The sequence below is a fragment of the Podarcis vaucheri genome, assembly GCF_965113315.1.
Source record: "Podarcis vaucheri genome assembly, chromosome: 4".
Lineage (NCBI taxonomy): Eukaryota > Metazoa > Chordata > Lepidosauria > Squamata > Lacertidae > Podarcis > Podarcis vaucheri.
The window spans coordinates 24087643-24104156 of record NC_138762.1 but is presented as its reverse complement, the minus strand read 5'-3'; the positions used below and the strand labels follow the sequence as shown (position 1 = coordinate 24104156).

General features: G+C 43.2%; 1 protein-coding gene across 1 annotated transcript in view; it reads left to right on the top strand.

Moving 5' to 3' along the window:
• SLC35F2 (solute carrier family 35 member F2) overlaps positions 1-12605 on the top strand; it is a 30698-nt gene extending 18093 nt beyond the window's left edge. The window contains exons 5-8 of the mRNA XM_082219457.1: positions 2265-2421; positions 4866-4918; positions 6051-6205; positions 10014-12605. Coding sequence (XP_082075583.1) covers positions 2265-2421; positions 4866-4918; positions 6051-6205; positions 10014-10262 — 614 coding nt within the window. The 3' untranslated portion in view covers positions 10263-12605. The remainder of the gene's footprint in view (positions 1-2264; positions 2422-4865; positions 4919-6050; positions 6206-10013) is intronic.
• Positions 12606-16514: the final 3909 nt, after the last annotated feature.

The following is a 16514-nucleotide window of genomic DNA, read 5'->3' as shown; positions in this document are numbered from 1 at the left end:
AAATCCAAGACTCTGAAATTTAATTAATATACATACACAACACACAATTTATGTTCTGCTTAATCAACAAAACCTCTAGGCCATTTACACTTTAAAATCCCCGGTAAGATCAGATGTTAAAGACAAGCTTTCCTAAAAAACAGTTATTTAGCAGGATATACCACCGCCCCACCCTGCACCTGCTGTGTGGCCATGGGTGTGACATTGCTAGCTTTTTTCTTATTTTATAGGGCAGGAAATTTAGCTCAACATTTCAGATCTGTTGGGGGGGTCCAGTCTCCCAGAGTTATTTCCATTATCTTGGGTCTTCAAACAAAGACTGTTCTGTTCTGAGGGAGAACTTCCTGTCTCCTACCTTGTGGTAGGACAGGCAGGTATTATAAATGAAATACTTCAGTAAATGAATGTCTGAAGCTACCTTATGCAGAGTCGGGATTGGCCTGGTATCCGATGCAGTGCTGACAATACCTCAAAGAACTATTTCCTTGTGGAATGGAAATGTACTGAGCATGCTTTCATAATGAGGGCATCTCCTTTTATGGATTTGGGCGAAGGCTTCCTCTCTACCACAGTACCTGCAACCTAGCTATGATCTCTGTCAGATCTTTCTCACCTGCCATTCAGGCTCCACAGGTTTGCTCCAGTTGGAGAGTCTATCCTAGATTTGAAGCCACTCTGCTCAGAAAGGCCCAGAGTTTCCTGGCAAATCTCCAGAGCCTCTCAACAGCAGCGTGAGAGGCAGAAATCCACAACCCAGCCATGCCAATAGGAAAAAACTTCACTTGCATCAAATTCTGCTGGCTAAAGCAACAGGAGCCCTGCCAGGATGAAAAAGCTTGCGGCTCTAATAAGAGCAGCATTTTTTAAGCATTGATTCGATATTGAGCAAGATCCCACAACTGGATCATGTTACAGCTAGTAAAACAGTTCTAAATCCCGGGGCCTCCAAAAGCAAACCGAAAAAGGGTCTGTCATACTCTTAGCATCCATTTAGGAATTTACTGAGAACTTGCGGAGATCGATGTATTGATTTTTTTTACAAAAGGGCTAAATTAGGCTGTTAATGTAAGGGGGGACGGGACTTAAGGTCCTGTTCTTCCCTTAACTACATTTTGCTTGGTTTCCTAAAGTGCCCAACTAACAGGTAGTACATATTGGTCTGAAAATCAGTTGCCCACAAATGTAGGCCGCACCATGAAACAGAGATCTTTTTCAAAGGCAGCAAAACAAGATATCCTGACCCACAATTAAGTGTAAACATAGGCTTACACCCCAAGCCAGGTTTGGGGTGGGGTGGGGTGGAGTGGAGTCCAGTCTATATCCAGACCAATACAGTACTTAAACATTCCATAAAACCATGTTTCAGAAAAGAAGGTTTTGTTTAGAATTCAGATTTCCCCAAAGAACTGATGGTCAGCAGCGGACGAAGACTTGTTTGAAACAAGCCGACTTCAAACCACGATATATAATTAACCATAGTGTAGAGTTCTTCACGGTGAGACCTTTGGGTACAGGGTGGTATAGAAATTAAATAAATAATAATAATAAAAGTTCGGACACAAATGTGGGCGTTAAGTAGAGAGTTGTATTCAGTTGTATTCAGTGCTATGTGCATAGAGTTCCACCAGAGCAGTGGGACTTCTTCTCCCCACCCCAAATCTGCTCCAGCCCCCCCCCCCGTTGGAGCAGATTTTGATGGTGTGTGGAGGCTGGAGAAAGGAGGAGGATGTTCCATTGCACAAGCAGAAGTCTGCTGTTGCTCAAGCAGAACGGCAGCATTGGATAGAACAAAGAAACTTCTTATCTCCTTGTGGCAGGTTTTTTTTTTACCATGATAAACTATGGTTTATGAACTATGGTGTATCATGATGTCCAAACACAGTCATGTCTTCTGAGCTGAAAAGAGAAAATAGATTCTGTGGCGAGTACCCGACACACTTTTTAAAATACTCCAGTAGTTGCCAATGTGCTGTAGTAGTTAGACCATTGGACTAGGACCTGGGAGACCCGGGTTCAAATCCCCATTTAGCCATGACGCTCACAGGGTGGTCACAATCGCTCACTCTCAGCCTAAGCTACCTCATGGCATTGCTGTGAATATAGAAAATGGAGGAGGAGAACTTGAGCTCCTTGGAAGAAAGAATAAATAGTTGGAAAAATGATCTGTGTGCTTATACCTGATTTTGCCATTAAAAATGCCTGCAAGTTGGATTTTACAGCAGCCTCCCTCTTTTTGTGCGTGTCAATTTATATTTTCTGTGCAGGTACCGACGTGGTGATCGGCGATGTCTTAGTCCTCCTTGGTGCTTCCTTATATGCCATTTCGAATGTGAGTGAGGAATACATTGTGAAAAATCTGAGCAGAGTGGAGTTTCTAGGAATGGTGGGCTTGTTTGGGACTATTATCAGCGGTCTGCAGCTGTAAGGATTTATTATACATACTTTAATTCTAATTAAGAAAACAAAAAACCTTCTGCATCACAGAATGATTTCCTTTCCATGAATTGGTGGGTGTGTTGTTAGTAATCCATTGCTAGCATTGCCATTAACCTGTTCAGGAGCAAAGGCGTCTTGTGGGGTTGCCAGGATGCAACCTGGAGAAGTCCTTTACATTTAAATTTTCTCCCAAATTGGGAGACTAGGCAGACATCGCTTCTCTTACTCATCTCCCCACCTCACCCCACCATCTCTTTCATCTGCTTACCTCTTCTATCTTCTGTATCAAAAATAAGAAAAAGTTATAGGGTGGGATCTCTGGGTTGTGACCTGCACCCTTGGGCATCAAAGTATTTACCTGATTTGTTCTTCTCATACCCGGTGTGTCTTTAACTTTCTTTTTGCGGCTTACGTGCTGTCCATGCTGTCCCTCAAAATGCCAAATCCTGTAAATGATTATTCATGCAAATTATCTCCTTGACTTTCAATGAACTAGATGTAGGATTAAAGACAATTTTGGGATTAATCATTTCTAGGCCGGGATCTTGTTTTTCTGGGTCACGTTGCCATCTTTTTAGAGACAAAAGTTTTTGCGTCTTTTACTGTTGAGTGGTAAGCACAAACCCAACACTTCTTCCCATTGCTTCATCTCTCCATGCTGAGATCGGTTCACCCTATTGACTTCTGCTCATTATAGTAGTGTTGAAAGGTACCATTGTCCGTAGAAAAAGTGACCATCCTATTCTGGAAATGCATCTTTCTAGTGAAACCTGAAGCTACGGTGTTGATAGTTGGCAAAGGGCCCTTAATTGTGTTTCTTAAAGTAATCCCATATGCTGATGGTGAACTCATTCTACAAGTATAGGTCCTTATATGGCTGAAAACGCACTATCCATGCTCGATAGAGCAGTATTATCGGCTCTAGGAAGGACCAAGGTTTGCATAAGTACATAGGAGTAGAAACCCTTCCCCCCTCCCCAAAAATATCCAGTGAAGACCAAGCATGCTCAGTGGGCACAGTTTGCTTAACTGACAGTGGTGGGGGTGGAAACGGGATGGAAAATTTGAGCAGAATGAAATTGAGTTTCTTGGAAGAAGGCGTCACTGTTTTAACTGGAACACTGAACAGGAGAAGTCCACACACTGAGATAGCTCAGTGGGTAGAGCATGAGACTCTTTAATCTCAGGATCGTGGGTTTGAGCCCCATGTTGGGCTAAAGATTTCTTCATTGCAACGGCGGTTGGACTTGATGATCCTGGTGGCCCCTTCCAACTCTGCCATTCTATGACACTGCAACATTTTGCTGCAGGTCCCATTTTGTACAACCATCTAGGCATTAAATGCACCTTTAAAAAAATAAGTGTTTATCTACAGCAGATAATGAATTAGTTCCAGCCAAGAAGAATATTATGCAAACATGCCTTTGAATGAGGCTGTATTGATTCTCTCAAGGGAGTGATTCAATTACCATTTTAATCCCACAGAGTTAACTAAGGCCAAATATGACCTGGTAGTTGTTAATGGATCAACAAGAAAAAACATGTTTCAATTATTAAACTCTGCTTCTTGATCAGCCAAACACTGCAGTCGCTAGAAACAAGTGGCCGTAGGCCTGTGCGCTGAGTGCAGCCTTGGGGCTATTTTATGGGTTTATATTAAAATCCTGAGGATATTCTTAGCAGGATCCTAATACTGCTGGTCACTGCCTGGAGATCAGCACTGGCCCTTAAGATTCAGCAAGGAGATAGCCTGCTTCAGCTTTTCTTGGATTGCTAATGTTGGTTTTTGGGATTATTATGCTGTCTTTTGATTGTTTTACTGAAGTGTATTAACTGCTTCTGCGGCTCCATCAAGCAGACAAAAGGTGGAATATAATAATTTTAATAAAATAAATAGCCAGTAAAGTGGGCTTCAGTCAACACAATTTTAGGTGGCACATTTCCTCTCGTTCCAGTCACTACTTGCCTAGCCCAAATGGTGTCACCCATACATAAGAGGGAGATATCACTGGACTTGTGCAACCCAGAGATTTGCAGAAGTACCAAAAACCATTAGGGGAAAAAACCCAAAGTGGGAAGAAGCCCCAAATCAGTCCAGTGTGGCCCAGGGGAATGGGGTTGCTGAAATAAAAAACAAGGAGCAACCTTGTGTTGCTGCTCACCTGCACCATAATAAACCTCTTCATCATTTAAGGTGCCAGAAGTTTACTCTTGTGTGTGTTGTCCACAGAGACTGTAATCCAATGCCCACTGCCTTAGGAGTGTGTCTCCCTAATTCAGGGGGGCTTGCTTCAAAGAAAGCCTTCATAGGATTGATCCATAACCTAAATGCCTGTTATAATTAACTGTTGATCGTTATGAAAACCACACCCCCATATTTTAATGCCAGTGTTTTTTCTTTCCTCCCCTTTCTCCCACCTTTCCTATAGAGCCATTGTGGAACATAAAGACATTGCTTCTATTCAGTGGAACTGGAAAGTCGGTATGTGTGCTCTGAAACACTGAAGCAAATAACCTTGCAATTGCTTTGCATGTAGCTGTGGGGGTTGGACTCCATGCTGCTCCCGGAAAGCTGCTCAGACCCTGGTCAATCCCTAATAGGGCGATACTTGTAATTAGTAAAAGAGGCCCCAGGTTCTCCTATTCACTTCCAAAAGCTGTGTGGGTGTCTTGTAAAGAGCCTTTTTGGTTAAGGAAATCGGCAACTTGGGGTGTGGCGTAAGGAATCATGATGCACGTATAAAATCATGTTTGGAGGAACTGGATAGAGGTAACCTTCCGTTCTCCCCATTCCTGGTCCATAATCCGAGAACTTGGCGTCACCTTGCCAGTTTATTTGACACAACAGACATAAAGAGAACACGGTTTAGAGAGGATAAGTGTATCAGTGGCCATTTGTCACAATGGCCTGCCTGGAACTTGGAGATTCAGAGCCAGTGTACCTCTCTGAATAGTAGTTGCCGAATAATAACAAAAGTGGAAAGGAACTATTGCTAATACTACTACTACTACTACTACTACTACTACTACTACTACTGCTGCTGCTACTACTAATTTATTTATACCCCGCCCATCTGGCTGGGTTTCCCCAGCCACTCTGAGCGGCTTCCAACAAAATATTAAAAATACAATAAAACATCAAACGTTAAAAACTTCCCTAAAGAGCGCTGCCTTCAGATGTCTTCTAAAAGTCAAATAGTAGTTCATTTCCTTGACATCTGATGGTAGGGTGTTCCACAGGGCGGGTGCCACAACCAAGAAGGCCCTCTGCCTGGTTCCCTGTAACCTCACTTCTCGCAGGGAGGGAACCGCCAGAAGGCCCTTGGAGCTGGACCTCAGTGTCTGGGCTGAATGATGGGGGTGGAGACCAACACTTTCTTAATTTCTGTGTTGGGGCTTCCCATAGCAGGCATCTAGTTGGCCATGCATGGGATGCTGGCATAGTTCGGCTTTTGGTCCAACCATGGAGGGCTCCTCTCTTATCGTCTTATCTCACTGTAGCTGCATGGGTTTAATGCTCCTGAGAATACACTGTCCTCCTCTTTCCCACTTTTATGCTATTAGCAGCATTTGGTGCCTTAAATGTTAAGCCCTTGCCTTGCCTTGCCTTGCAGTGCTGCTCTTCCTGGCCTTTGCACTGTGCATGTTCGGACTGTACAGCTTCATGCCAGTCGTGATCAAAGTAACCAGCGCTACATCCGTCAACTTGGGCATTCTGACCGCTGACCTCTACAGCCTCTTCTTTGGGCTCTTTCTCTTCGACTACAAGGTGAGCAAGTTTTTCAGATCAATGACATTTGGGGCTAAGCTATGTTCGAGAATTATTGCTGTGGCTTAGCATCTAAACTAGGGCTGTCCACACTCTGTGCTAAAAATAATTAACATTCTGCACCCACCCCAGCAAAATTCTGTCACAGTTATAAATTGGCATAATTTCTCTAACTTTGCATAATTTATCTGGCCATCTGCATTGTTTTGCCTGGTGGTGGTAGTTGAGGGGAGTGACTAGGATCTTTGCAGAACACAGAAACCTCGTCTCGTGCCTCCTCTGGCTAATAATAATAATAATAATTTATTATTTATACCCCACCCATCTGGCTGGGTTTCCCCAGCCACTCTGGGCAGCTTCCAACAAAAAACTAAAATACAATAACCTATTAAACATTAAAAGCTTCCCTAAACAGGGCCGCCTTCAGATGTCTTCTAAAAACTTGGTAGTTATTTTTCTCTTTGACATCTGGTGGGAGGGCGTTCCACAGGGCAGGTGCCACTACCGAGAAGGCCCTCTGCCTGATTCCCTGTAACTTGGCTTCTCGCAGCGAGGGAACCGCCAGAAGGCCCTTGGCGCTGGACCTCAGTATGTCATATCAATAGGCATTGCCCACTTATTTCAAGTATATCGTTGCAGGTATGAGGTCTAGGAACTTGCTTCTAAAACAACACACACACAAGCTGTACTTTTGGGCAAAATTTTGTGCTCAATATTACAGTGGCATTTTCTTTCAACACTCTTACAGAATTGTGGCAAGCACATGCAAGCATGACTTTAATTGGCCCTAATAGTCTCGCTATAGATGTGAATTTGGGGACAAAGTGCACCATGCAATTATCTATGACAGGATGAAAGTTAATTATACTCGGGTCTGCTGCGTATGTAGGTTAATAATTGCATGCAATATGGTTAACATGCTCTTTCCTCCCTGACTTCACGGACTGAGCTGCTCGATGGAATTGCAAAGGCAAAACATTCTGAAACAAGCGAATCCATGGGAAACGCATTAAGTTAATTAGTGTCGGAACATTCAGACCTGGCCAAGTCAGCCAGTAGCAGCCTTTGCTTCTAAGACCAATAAGTTTCTGTGAGGATTAGGGCATACTTTCCACACTTCTAAAGCTTCAGTCAGTCACCTGCCCTTCAGCCTGCAGGACAGCTCAGTCAGTCGAGCATGAGACTCTTAATCGCAGGGTTGCTGGTTTGAGCCCCACGCTGGACAAAAAGATTTCCTGCATTTCAGGGGGTTGGAGCAAATGGCCTCTTTGGTCCCTTCCAACTCTGTGATTCTATGATGCTGATGAATTTTCATGCCTCTGCCTGGCAAGCGCATGCTTTGTATGCATAAGGGCCTAGGTTCAGCCCCCAACATTTTCAGGGAGGGTTGGGAAGGCTCGTGCCACAAGCCCTGGAGAACAGGCTGCACAGACCAGCCTTTCCCAGCTGGTGCCGCCACATATTTTGGGCTACAACTCCCATCTTCCCTAATCATGGCCATGGTGGCTGGAGCAGATACAGACTGTAATCTGAAACATCCGGGAGGCCTCTGTCAACAATACTGGACCAGTGGTATAAGGGAAGCTTCCAGTGTTTCTATTTATTGAATGATGGGTTCATTCTAGCAGGCAAGTCCTCAGTGAGCAGTGAACCCACATGTGTTACTAATATGCATTAGGTGTTCCTTATAGCTCTTTAACAACCCTGCTGCACGCAGGATTATTTTATTTATTCATTTGTTTATTTATTCATTTGTTTATTAAATTTGAATTACCGTCCTTCCCCCCCCCCCAAAGATCTCAGGGACGTTCACAGCATAAAAATGCAAAATAAAAATATGTAATGAAACAAAGTCAAAACACATAATTAAAGCCAAAGGATTTTGTTTTTGCACATTGTGCCCTTCTGCACAAATGGCGATTGTGACCTCTGGTAGCGGCGATGGGGATCTAAATCTACAAGAGCCAGTCCTCAGCACTTTCCCAGCACTCTGTCACACTCTAACACGACCAAGAGACAGAAGCCAGGCCTAAGGGGATGGGGAGACAGGCTTAATTCTAAACAGCTGCGTTCATCAGGAACACGGAATAAATTTGTGTAGGTTTCCTGAAGTGCATCTTTTTACTTTTAGCAGGAGAAATTGTGGCCCCCTAGATGTAGGGGACCCCGTGATGTGAGCTGTACTCCAAAATAGCAGGAGGGCACTACCCTCCCAATCCCCGCATTGCATTCTCCTGTGTAAATAGATGGCTGGGATTCTAAAGAAGAATAGTTGTTATGGCCCCAGACCATCCATTAGCCGATCACTTTGGCAAGGGATACCTTAGCTTCTCCCCTAATTTGGGTGGGTTCCAGCTGGAAGCTACACAACATGGTGGGATGATGATAAAGTGCCACCTCCATCTTTTGGGTTTGGTGCAGTGGTGCTACTACAGCCATTTCCTCCTCCTCCTCCTCCTTCTTCTTCTTCTTCTTCTTCTTCTTCTTCTTCTTCTTATTATTATTATTATTATTATCATCATCATCATCATCATCATTATTTATTACTTACACTCCTCACATCTGACAGGGTTGCCCCAGCCACTCTGGGCAGCTTCCAGCACAATATAAAAGAACACAATGAAACATCAGATATGCCATGGAGACCTTGCCCGTTATCTCAGAAGTCCCAGATAACTGGGCGCTGCTTCTGCTGTGCTTGTTCCTACAGTCAGAGAGAAAGAAAAGGAGGTCGGGTGGAGTTTTGCATCAAATCTCTGCAAAGGCTAAAGGCTGGCACCAGCAGATTGACTGTGGGGTATCCCCTAGTTTAAAAATAACGCCCAGGAGCTATGATGATGATAATAATTGATTCTATTTGCACCCTTAGGAGCCCAGAGCAGCATACAGAGAAAAGAGCCAAATTATAGCCTTGAAAATATGCAACATAATATCAATAAAATAATTTAGAACACAGAATTCATGGCACAACACACAAGGAACAACCGGCCATCAGCCACATTCAGCCTTCTCCAAAGACCTGGACAAATAAGAGGGTCTTTTGCAATCGACAGAATACAGGGCCTCCTGGGAAGGGAGATGTGTTCCTCATCTCCTGGAGGCCATGCCCTGTTTCGAGGGAGCAGTGGATTGGGCCAAGTGTTGAAAATAGAGGCCCTGTTTTCTTCTTCCCACCTCCCTCCCTGCCCTCCCTTCCCCTTGCTCAGACACTGGTCATTGCATCAGTGATGAATAGTCAGGTGGGCAGTAAGTTTGAGCAGGGGAGCAAAGGGGATAAATGTAGCTATGGGTAAAGAGATAAGAATTTTCCGTCTCTCCCTTTCCACCAAATCTCACAGGCCTTTTGGGTTAAGTGGAAAAGGTGCAAGTGAAAAGGTGTTGCGATGTTGTGGCATGGTTGTGTTTTACTATTTTTTCTGGAAGCCTGGCAGCCCAGTCAGATGGGTCGCATATAAATAATAAAATCATTATTAATACTAGGATTATTATTACGCCTCTGAATCCCGCCACCCTTGGGCAATTTAAAAAGGTGTCCAGGCTAAAGGCAATTTTTAAAAAGTATATAAACAGGCACCACTGAAACAATTCTGAAATGCGAACGTACAATAAAAATACTTTAAAAAGTATACTTTAAAAAAATACACGGTAGAAAGCAGCAGAAAACAATGCCAAGCAGATAAAAGTCCTGTATTACTGCTCAGTTCAAAGCCACAGCAAATAAAATTGAGTTTTAAAGTGATTTTTGTGGCCGCAAGGCATTTGTCTATACAGGCACCCTGATTCTGCATCTCTTTTCTTATTTTATCAGTTTTCAGCACTGTATATCCTGTCCTTTGCTGTCATAATGGTGGGATTCATCATGTATTGCTCAACGCCGACCCGCAGTGCAGAGGCCGCCTCGACCAGCTTGCCTCTGGGATCCAGTACTGGGTTTGACAATCTTGCCTTAAAAATTGAAGAGAACCACCTGAATGTGTCCATCGTCTCACCTGCACAACACAGCAAGGAAGGGAGTCAGACAGAGGAAGTGCTAGACACAAAACTAACCGTCTTGTGAAGCACACAGCCTCTCAGCTGCTGGAATTACTTTGCAAATGTCAGTAAACAAGAGATAATGAATGTAATTCTGCGCTAGGTTGGATTAAACTGGAGAGATGCCTACGGTGGAGTTTGTGGTCATGCCAAAGTCTAGAAGTTCACCGCGAGATAACGAGGGCCGGATCCTTAGTCGAACCACCTGTACCAAGTTATGTTCCCTGAAGATCTGTCCTTGGAGCTGACAGGGAAATAAAAAGGTAGGGACAACTAAGGGAAGGACTAACAATTCTCTCTGGAGAGAGAGAGAGAGAGAGAGAGAGAGAGAGAGAGAGAAATCAACACTAAAGAAACCAAATTGCACTCATGGCTCATTTTGAGTAATTTATCCAATGTCCAAGGTTTGCACTTTGAAAGACTGTGGAATATTTTTGGCAAGAACAAGACTGGCAAAAGGAAAAAGAGAGGGAAGAGAGACTTGAAACAGGTTAGATGGCCAGTACTGAAAGAGAAGCTGGAAACTGTAAAGGGAGAGACAGAAAGGCGTCTGTGAAGAGCTGTGAATCCCTGTCTTTAGATCACTAGACCATGAGGGCCAGATACCATCTTTAAATATTAAGTGATGAGGGCTAGAAACATTTTTATATATATAAAAAACTGAATTGTTTAACCATTTCCTACACAGTTAAAATTCAGAGTTTGTTCATCATCTTTGCAATAATTTAATTGAACCTTAACACTTGGAGACTGGGAAATTACACTTGGTTGCACTGGCAACTGATTGAAGCAACCTGGGATGAACCCATCTGAATTAAAGGATGCACTGAGCCTGCCTCCCTATTGTCGCTGTTTCTGTCTTCATTAAATTGTCTCGTCCTTTTGGACCTCAGATATACTTTAGAGTAGACCATGCGCCTTCTGGTGGCATAGAGCTCAGCAGGTAAACACTCAGTGTGTGTTAAATTTGAGGAATGCAAAATCCCCTGTGTGTAAATCAGCTTTTTGGAAATGTGAAGGTGGTCTTTTTCACCACAATAAATAATATATTGAGCCACACACACACACACACACACACACACACACACACACATATATATATTTAAATCCATTCACTGGCAATTTGCCTAATGGTGTACGCCTCTGCAGCTATAAGATATGCTTTCAGGACCAATTGTACATGACCTATGCACATTTTGTAACCATGTATATTGTCGAAGCATAATCAATATTTGGGCCCCTATTCGGGATTAATCTATTAGAGATTAGGATGCACAGATCTATATCCATGTATCCCTACTTGGATGAGTCACGGGCCCAAAACTGTGTCCATCGTTTCCAAATCCAATCCAGCTGTCAGTTCTAGGAAAAACAGGTTGAATACTTCTGGGGAGAAGGTATTTGATTTAGGCCTTCTTGCTTTCCCTTCCCAGTCGAACAACTTACTGGTCCTGTTTAAAGTATTCAACTGGTCTACGTGTTGTGCCTAAAGGATCAGCACTGTAGTATTGGCAGCTTTTTCACACACTCCAGTGCTGTTCAACAGAAAGCCACATGCCTGCATCAGATCATCAGCTCTGACACCAGTTGTTAAGAGGAAGGGGGTGCCAAGACTGAGGGCAGAGGTCTTGCCCCCATGTTCCCCATCACCACCAACGATTGGCTCTAATGGAGCTGACTGCAGGTGTTTGGTGACATGTGATACTCCCAGTTCCTGGATATGGTGTTCATGCTCTCTCCCACTTAACTTCTCTGCAACAGCACTCTCTTCGGTTTGTGGGTGTTACCTTGCTTTTTCTGGATCAGTGCTAACATTTCTCCAGCTGTGCCATAATGTTATTGCTATAAATAGCTTTTGAACAATAGTTCAAGCCCAACGCCGTTGAATAATAATACTGGAAGCTGATCCTGCAACACTGTGATAAATTTGCTTTTTAGGCTGGGTCCTTATTGATATGGTTATTATCCCAGTTTGACTAGAATCTGAGGAGAGTTGCTCATTTCATCAACTAAATATTTAGGGCTGCAATCTGCTGCATTGAAACTATTAATTCAGAGGAGTTTGTGCCAGTGCTGCTATTCTCCTTTTTGAGCCGCACTCCTAGCCATTATTAAGTATTAAGTGCCATTAGCCTCTCAGTTCAACTTGTTTAGGACCACAGTGTAACCCTGTTCTTTTGATATACATGGGTGTCCCCCCCCCCCGCGAAGTATCAATATATTATATAAAGATTTACGCTGTTTAATAAACAGTGAGATGATTTTGGATCCTTTTTTGTACAGTTCCATGGCAGCATGTTTAAAATGGGAATGGAATTCATATTAAAGTTTTGTTTAAAGGATGGAAAATAAATAGATGTTCAGTATATCTCTGACTGGCCCTTTTTATTACATTTCTATTCCACCCTTCCTCAAAAGAGCATTTATTGGCTTAATGGTGTCCCCCCTTTATAAGTCACAACAACTTTGTTCCGAGATTTGGGAGAAGAAACGATGGAAGAGGACTGGAAAAAATGTAAGGACTATTTACAAAAACATTATAAGTTGTATGAATGTTAAGAACTTGCACGATTCGGAAACTTTAGCTCCAGCAATTAGACTTTGTGGAACAGGAAACTAAGTTTTAAATATGAAAAGGTCGAAATTTAAAGTAATACTATGTTTAATTTAAGGTATAAGTAATTGATAAAAAGTACTTTAAACTCAGAAATACAACATTTGAAAAGTACAAAATAAGGTACGAAACAAGGTAATAATTTGCTGATATCTTTATTATAAAGAAGGCAGGGTAGGGGAGATGTGAGGAAGTTCAGTTAGTTATATAAAAATGTCTTGAATGGTTGGATTTTTTCTCTTTTCTTTTGTTGTTTCTTTTTCTGTATTTCTTTCTTCTGTGTATATTCTTAACTTTGTATCTGAAAAATTCAATAAAATATATTTTAAAAAAATAAAAAAAATAAGTCACAAGAACCCTGTGAGGTAGATTAAGCTCAGAGAGAACGATTTTGAGCTTCCTGCCCCTCTCTTTGCCTTAGTAAAGTAAAGGTAAAGGTACCCCTGCCCGTACGGGCCAGTCGTGACCAACTCTAGGGTTGCGCGCTCATCTCGCTCAAGAGGCCGGGAGCTGGCGCCGTCCGAAGACACTTCCGGGTCACGTGGCCAGCGTGACGAAGCTGCAGCTGGCGAACCGGCACCAGCACAGGAAACGCCGTTTACCTTCCCGCTATAAAGCGGTACCTATTTATCTACTTGCACTTAAGAGTGCTTTCGAACTGCTAGGTGGGCAGGAGCTGGGACCGAACGACGGGAGCTCACCCCATCGCGGGGATTCGAACCACCGACCTTACGATCAGCAAGTCCTAGGCACTGAGGTTTTACCCACAGCGCCACCCGCGGTCCCCCTCTTTGCCTTACAATATGTCAAAAGTTATCCAAGCAAATTCACAAGAATACACTCCACCAGTGCATCAGAAATACACAAAGCAATCAGTTATGGTTGCTCCCCTCTTCAGTGAGCTTGGAATTCAGAATTTGTGCTTGCCTGTCATGCGTAGGGAAACTCTGGCCCTCCAAATTCTGGGCTACAGCTCTCATCATCCCTTATCATTTGCCATGCTGGCTGGTACTGAGAGGGGAGTTGGAGTCATAACAATATCTGGAGGGGCCGTAGGTTCCTCATAGTAAGAATGGTAATATTTTTATTTATTCATACCCCGCCCATCTGGCTGAGTTGCCCCATCCCTGTTGTGTGTCACTAGTGAATACTTTCCTTTGCCCCTCCAGAAACATGCTCTCCAAAAGTTGTAGAAACTAAAAAGTGTGCCTTAATGTGGAGCCGAGCCAGAAATTACACGTTAGATGGGTGCTCAGTATTTTGTAAGAGTATCTTCTGGCCACCAGATGGCACCCAGAGAACCATTTTCCCTTAGCAAAGTGCCTGGTTGTCAGGAGAGGGTGTGTGTTTGCTGAGCTGGAAAGGTAAGCATGAGCTGTCCAGCTTTGCTGTAGAGAAATTTCCTGAGATAATTAGGCTGGGTTCAGGTGCAGTTGTCCTGTACATTCTGTATGCAACGCTTAACAACTGAAATGGGGAACTGTGTGTGCTGGGTAGATTCCAGGGAAAGACTTTTCATGGGAAACCTGCCCAATTTCTCATATGCCACAGCCTCTCAACTGAGCTATAAGAACAGCAGGTGCCTCTCTTGCTGGACTCTTCCACTTGAAACTGCAGGGAGGTGAAATTGCATCTTTGACTTCCTGTAGGAATTTTTCTTATAAAAGGAACACCTTGCGTGTATAAAAGCATATTATTTTTATTATTATTTATCAGTGAAGAAGATCATAGATGGCAGCTTATTTGCCATATGGATATATATATAGGATTACAAAATAAAGGATGGCACATAGATCTCCTGTAATCTGAAGTGGTACGGTCCAGGAAGAGCTTTTTCATGCAGTTATATTGATTGTGTGTTTCTGCCTTTAAGAAAATAACATAAGGAGAGCCCTGCTGGATCAGACCAAAGGTAGCATCCTGTTTCCTGTAGCCACCAAACAGATGCCTCTGGGAAGCCTTCAAGCAGAAAATTTGCTCTGTATCAGTTGGTACCCAAAGTTGTCTCGGCTGTGTTGGAACTAGAGGTTCCATTTAGACATAACTGGCAGTTGTTGATTTGCCCTATCGTCCCTGGATTTATTCAACCCTCTCTTACAGCCACCTGACCTAGTGCCCATTAACACACTTGCGGCTGCAAATTCCCATCCATCACTTTGGCAGCTCCCCTATGAGGAAAGGTTGCAACATTTTGGGTGTTTTAGAGAAAATGTGAGTAAGAGGAGACATGGTAGAGGTCTATAAAATTACTCTGTGGAGAAAGTAGATAGAGAAAAGAGTTTCTACCACTCTCATAAGCAGTAGAACTCAAAAGTGCAGAGAAGAGCACAGTACAAGCTATACTTATGATGATGACTGGGAATATTACTTCCAAGGAAGTTGAATGTTGGAAATTTCCGGACAGACAGAAGGAGGTACTTTTCAAACAGCAAATAGTTATAATAATAGTTTTAATAATTTTATTATTTATACCCTGCCCATCTGGCTGGGTTTCCCACATGAAATACACTTCCACAAAAGGTATGTATGTATGTATGTATGTATGTATGTATGTATGTATGTAATTTGTATACCACCCTTCATCATATGATCTCGGGGCAGTTCATAGAATAAAATACAGGATAAAAGGTATAAAGGGACCCCTGACCATTAGGTCCAGTCGTGGCTGACTCTGGGGTTGCGGCGCTCATCTCGCTTTATTGGCCGAGGGAGCCGGCGTACAGCTTCCGGGCCATGTGGCCAGCATGACTAAGCCGCTTCTGGCGAACCAGAGCAGTGCCTGGAGATGCCATTTACCTTCCCGCCGGAGCGGAACCTATGTATCTACTTGCACTTTGACGTGCTTTCGAACTGCTAGGTTGGCAGGAGCAGGGACCGAGCAATGGGAGCTCACCCTGTCATGGGGATTCGAACCGCCAACCTTCTGATCGGCAAGTCCTAGGCTCTGTGGTTTAACCCACAGCGCCACTCGCATCCCTAAAATACAGGATAAAAACAAGTAAATAAGTAAAACAAAACAGCAAAACTGTCATGGCTTGCATTTTTGAAGTACAGAAAGTATTGGTTTAAATTGTAGAAATCTATCTATTCAAGAAGATTCTGGAACTTTCTCTTTGTGATACAAGCCGGAAGTTTCTGACTGACAAGTAAGTTTCCATTCTGCTTGGAAACAAGCAGAAGGTTCCTGATGTTTGGGTTATTTCTTCAGAGAAGCTGATTGCAGCTGTTCACTCTGGCCCAGTTATCTCTCTCAAGGTCATGCTGCCTATGACAGGCCAGAAGGAGCCTGGTCTCACTTTCTCCCTTTCTTTCTTGGTTCTCTCTACTTTGTTCCTGTCTGGTGATCTGTACATAGTATGCTTAGGTGCTAAGTTTTAGTCTTATTAAGTTAAGGTTTTGCTGCAACTGGATTCTTAAGATGCCAATCTGGAAGAGTTGGATTTTTGACTGTTATGCTAATTTGCCTTCAGTAAATAATACTGGATGAATCTGATTGCGTCCTAAGTTATTTTGGGGGATCCGGCATTGTTTTTCGTTGTGACTTGCTCTGGATCATTATGGAGCAAAGCCACGATGAGGTACGAGTCAATTACCGTCATTAAGTACTGAATTTCTTTAACATCTGACCCGAATTGGGCCAATTTGGGTGGAACTAGGGTTTAA